We start from the raw sequence: 5,344 nt of genomic DNA on the forward strand, positions 1-5,344 counted from the left end.
GCCGTATTCGCTTGGCGTAAGCTTGGAAGCACCAAACAAAATAAACATTTTTGCTGAAGAGTGTCATAAAGGCAGCAGTTACCTTCTGGATGCCTGTACTGGCACGCAGATGGCAAAATCCCGTTCTCTGTGATGGACTTGCACCATCTTTTGAGTCCTAGGCCCACATGGGCCTGTTAGGCCATTCCCGGCTGGGACTCACAAAGTCCTTACCGTCAGAACATAATGAACATATCAGAACATAGTGTTTTGATGTTTAGGTTTTATAATCTGTTTTCACTGCTTTTGGTTGGGTACAAGTGCTTTGTTCTAAGTTCTCATCACCTTTATTTCTTCTTCTAGAACTCAAACCGAGCCAGTAAGTGGAACATCAGCCATGCCGTGCGTGCATTATAAGTTCTCTTCCCTGCTGCACTACGACACGGTCACCTTCAGCGGCCTCAACATCACCCTGGGCGACCTCAAGCGTCAGATCATGGGCCGCCAGAAGCTGAAGGTGGCCAACTGCGAGCTGCAGATAATGAACGCCCAGACCAGAGAAGGTGCGTGGGGGCGGTAGGCACGGGGCCTCGGGCACTGCCCGGCTGGCGGCGGCCGTGGCCTGTGGGAGCCACACTCTGCTCTCTGTGGCTTGTTCCCACGTGGCGTGAGTCAGCTTGGGGCCCGTCCCGCCGGCGTGCGGGGAACCGGGAGGGCAAGCGGCGCCAGCGATTCAGTGGTGTGGGAAGGGACAGTGCGATTCGGCCACCATCGGTAGCTGTGGCTTGTGTGGGGACCTCACAGAGCCGTTCCGATCTGTTGTTAGACACGGAGCTGGGCGTAGAAGACTACGTGGTCGATGTGCAACGTCTAGTGCTTGCAAAAGCCCAGTAGCCACTTACTGGCCATCACTGGCAGTAAAACAAGTTTTGTGCGAGAAGGGAGTAGGAATCAACAATGGTGTTGGCTCCAGCTTTGTTGAACATTTCTGTTGGAGCTCTGCTTGGACAAGCGTGAAAAGTAGCCCTGTTGAGCGTGATGTCGCTGCTCAATCTGCAGATGTGGAGTCGTGGCGAGGCAGAGTGACACTGGTAGTTGCCAGGGCCCCGCAGCTACATGGGATGTTGCTGCCTGCGGGGAACAGGCTCCTGCTGGCAGATGCCAGTTTTGTCTGAGAGCTCTTAGACTAAGCTGGAAGCTGTTAAATTCAAAGCGAGCAAACAGAAATTTCCGGGGACTTCAGGAATAATGCTCCAGCTTTAGTCCTTTCCTTTTTAAAAACAAAACAGTTAACTTTTAAGTCTACATTGTTTGACTTCACCAGATTTCATCATTGACACAGATTTCATCACCAAAATGAACGTGAAGGAAAAATGAATGTATGAAAGCCAACAGGTGTCAGGTCCCTTCACAGAACTACCTCGGCAGCATACTCCGCTGTTTGTAAACCCTCTTCCACAAATTCTCTGCCTCAGTGACCCAGCTGGTGGGATACTTCAAGTCCCACATACAAATATGTGCCGTGATAAGTGTCCTGTGCAAATAAAGCCTTTACTTCACCAGGTTATTGTCACTCTTCAGTTTTCAGTTGATCCATTTAAATGTGTACTGATTGACTTTTAAGGGGAATTCATTTTTCTATCAGTCTGGTATTAGATGGCTGGAGGCACTCCCTGTGCACTTCACAAGCAGATTGAAAACAAGCATCCCTCTCTCTATCTATATATATCTGCATGCAAGGACAGTCTGTTCAGAAGGCAGATGTCAATGCTTCTCTTCTAATGGTCAATGAATTGTCATAAAATACAAAAAGAGGACCCATTCCTCTTTTTGCATCATACACCTGTTGTGCATGTTCCAGCTGACCTCTGCAGGCTTGCAGAATTGGCGAATAAGTGCACTGGTTGCTGTCCTCATATACACAGCCTCCCTCGAGGAGAGGTGCTGCCACCTGCAATCTTCTGCAGACCTACCACAACCCTCAGCTGGGCACAGGCGTAGCAAACTCCTGCCTTTTTGTGGAGCCACTGTTACTTATCCTGTGCCTCTGAAATCTCAGTCCAGTGGTTTGTGATCTGGACCAGAAAGAACACTCTGCATGACTCCGTTCAGCAGGTGGAAACAGCTGCTTTGGGCTTCCAGAGCTGCCGCTGCCATCATCTCCCCATTGCTTGTCAGCCTCAGTGCTGTTTGAGCTCCTCCGACATCAAAAAGTCCCGTCTCAGGCCTTTCCTGACAGGTGGCTGTGTAATGGTGAGATTCCCCATTTGAGCAGAGCTCTAGGCGTTGGTTTCAGGGTATGACTTCTGTAAAAGCTTTGGGTTTTGTCATTAGTACTTTCACAGCAACTTTGGCTTTCGGGCCATTGTTCTGATTCTGCCTCCAAAGGTAAGGGCTTTTAATAGGTAAAACTGTAGGCAGATTACAGGGCATGGCTGCTGATGGTGCTTTAAAACGTTTAGTCATATCCAGCTTGCGTAAGTACAATATATAAACCATTCTCATGGAGACGTCTTTACATTTGAGGCTCACTCATGGAGAGATCTTTACATTTGAGGCTTACTCAGTCAAAGTGCCTCAGGTAGCTCCTCCTCTTCAAAAGACGAACACGGTGTAAGCCAAGGCAAAGCATGGAGACCTTCAGGCACACACTGGTTTCAAAAGGCTTTTCAGAAGACTTGTCTTCGTAATTAATTTCATTTGAGTCTCTCTGCTCTGCAAAAAGTGAATGGAAAGAATTCACGTCCCTTTGGCTTATTCAAACTAGATGATTAGCTTAAGAGAGGAGATACCACTTTAGTTGGAGCCAGTTCTGCCCTCCGTGTGAAAGCAAGCTCAAAAAACCCCTCAGGTTTCTGTGATCCAAATTCTAGCACTGCCAGTTCCGTTTGCATTCGCATGTACAGCACTGAGCAGCTGACAGTGTGGCTGTCGATGGATGAAGCCCCGAGAAACAGAGAGCTGGCGGCTCTCTTCTGTGTTCTGTCAGTCCCCAGCACTCGCAGCACAGGGGAATCGTTTTTAGTGAACAGCTCGGAAAGCAGAGGCGCAGAGTTTTCATGCTTCAGCCGAGCGCCTGCTTTGTTTCAGGGCAAGCTGGTCAGACTTTAGACTCTGGTTTATGCAGGTGAGACTTTGCTGTGGTTTGTTTCTCTCCAAAGATCTCTCGGGTTTGTAGCCTAACAGAAGCAAAAGCAACTTGAGCTAGGTCAGGAAAGAACCTCATGCATGAGCAGACTCTCTTTTAGTGACCTTTGAGACCATTTTGCTGCTGGCATCCAAGCTGTTTGAAAAGAATGGAAAAGGTTTTGCTGCTGGTGTTTGATTCTCAAACCTGAAGACTTCTTGACAGGTTCTGTTAGTGTGTTGAGATGACAGAAGTGTCATGTTACATATAAAATTTTGCTTTTATGTCTGTGAAGGGGTTCTCTCAGGTGCTATGTAATTGCATATTAATATACATTCTTACGAACTGACTGATGTTTTCTTCGGTATTGGTGTTGTTTTCAGAATACACAGATGATAACACCCTGATTCCTAGGAACTCCTCAGTGATTGTTAGAAGAGTCCCTGTTAGAGGAGTTAAAACTACCAGCAAAACACGAGTTATGTAAGTACCCATAAAGCATTGTAGTCTGTGAGGGGTTGCAGTGTGTTAACTTTTTTTATGGAGATTAGTTTACAGAGGCATTCGGAGTGTATCTTTCTTCTTTTTACTGCTTTTACAGTAAAGAGAGATACGCGTGTTCCCATCTCAGAAGAGTCTGTCAGTGTTTGACTGTGTCTTGCATTTGGGGGAGGCGGGGTGGGATATGGCAGGTATTCTTATGCCTCAGATCTGGCTTTCTGGCATACTGGCTACAGAGGAAAGACCAAGGGTCGCTATTTGGATGGTTGATTATTTAAGAGCACAAAGCTGTAGCACAGACTTCATCGTTTTGATGCTTACACAGCAGAGTCAAAATATCTGAGGACTTCCTCTGGCACTGTTGTGTTCTAGAGCTGTAAGTCTTACAGTAATTGCTGACAAACTAGAAATGGGATTTTTTTTTTTTTTTAAGTTGCACTGAATGTGCCAAGAGAGAACAGTTTATGTATACAAATACATTTCCACATTCACTAGACTATCAGAACATAATGCCTTGATGTTTAGGTTTTATAATCTGTTTTCACTGCTTTTGGTTGGGTACAAGTGCTTTGTTCTAAGTTCTCATCACCTTTATTTCTTCCTCTAGAACTCGAACCGAGCCAGCAAGTGGAACACCAAAAGCGGTATGTAAAAACACAATCTCACACTTTTTTCCTACACATTGTACTTAATTCTAAACAACGCAGCATCGTATTAATCTCCCAAACATTAACTTAATCTGTTCTGCAGTAAGACATAGTACATGTTGTAGAGACCATGTATTTGATTCACAGCACAGTGAAAACTGAGTAATGCCATCATTTGCACAGTTCTAATGTGAATATTGGTATTTGTGGCTAGTGATGCATTGTGTTTCATATTGAATATGCTGGAATATTTCCTGAATGACTTTGTGTTGTACAGATAATGTAGGATTGGTTTTAGATCAGGTAGGTTCAAGGTTTGCACAATTCAATTGGTGCTGTGTTCTACATCTGTCTGTCTAGAGCTAGTATGTTTGTATAGGCTGTCGTGTGCTCTTTGTTTCTTGCAATTAAAATTGTTTGGAGTGTATTTTTTGCCATTTTCACATTGTATCACTTAGCTTTTGTTTTTAAATACTTTCTTTGCCTAACAGTTTTGGAAGATGTTATCAAAACGCACTGAGAAACCATTGTTGTTCCACTTGGTACTGTTTCTTACTTTTGACTTGGTGGTTCCAACAAATCCCAAAATCAACGTATCCCATACGTTTTGAGGACAGTTCTGTGCAGCTAAGATTCCTTTTCGTGTCCTGAAATACTTGGGTATTTGTTCCTAAAGCTGTATAACTGAAGTGATATTGTTTGGCCTTCTCTGAGTGCTTAAAGGTCTCTAACGGATTGCTGTGAGTTTAAATGTTGTTGCTACCTGACGTGGCATTCCTAAGTTCTGCCTTTGATCTTTCCATTTTATCCGATGAAACGGTTTAGTTTCATAGTTTGTCTGCAAATGCAAATATCTAAAACCCAGCACACCGAGTTTAGCTTCTTCTCATGAACCACGTAGGCCCTCTGAAGCTGTCATAGGTGTGGACTTTGTTTTGAACCAATACAATTACATTAGGTTGGACATGTCTCTTTCCGTGACACTCGGAGGATATAGTGCAGACTTTCAGGCTACAGTAGAGGTTAACTTTTGCTATGTTTTGATTGTACAACTTGAATATGTGTTTAATTTTTTGTGAACAGATTGAGG

At 44.6% G+C, this 5,344-nt stretch overlaps 1 protein-coding gene across 1 annotated transcript; it reads left to right on the plus strand.

Moving 5' to 3' along the window:
• Positions 1-278: 278 nt before the first annotated feature.
• On the plus strand, positions 279-4,428 carry LOC141922377 (E3 ubiquitin-protein ligase RBBP6-like). Its single transcript, XM_074821510.1, has 3 exons — positions 279-542; positions 3,490-3,589; positions 4,215-4,428. Exons 1-3 carry the CDS (start codon positions 377-379, stop codon positions 4,297-4,299), a joined length of 351 nt encoding a protein of 116 aa, XP_074677611.1. The 5' UTR covers positions 279-376; the 3' UTR covers positions 4,300-4,428.
• The last annotated feature ends 916 nt before the right edge of the window (positions 4,429-5,344 follow it).

This window comes from Strix aluco, chromosome 4 (assembly GCF_031877795.1).
Source record: "Strix aluco isolate bStrAlu1 chromosome 4, bStrAlu1.hap1, whole genome shotgun sequence".
Classification (NCBI taxonomy): domain Eukaryota; kingdom Metazoa; phylum Chordata; class Aves; order Strigiformes; family Strigidae; genus Strix; species Strix aluco.

What these genes read in the sequence shown, in the direction of transcription:
- LOC141922377 (XM_074821510.1), top strand. Translation starts at nt 377, where the DNA reads ATGCCGTGCGTGCATTATAAGTTCTCTTCCCTGCTGCACTACGACACG. An exon ending in GAACGCCCAGACCAGAGAAG is followed by an intron (nt 543 to 3,489) that starts GTGCGTGGGGGC and finishes TGTTGTTTTCAG; the next exon opens with AATACACAGATGATAACACC. An exon ending in ACCAGCAAAACACGAGTTAT is followed by an intron (nt 3,590 to 4,214) that starts GTAAGTACCCAT and finishes TTCTTCCTCTAG; the next exon opens with AACTCGAACCGAGCCAGCAA.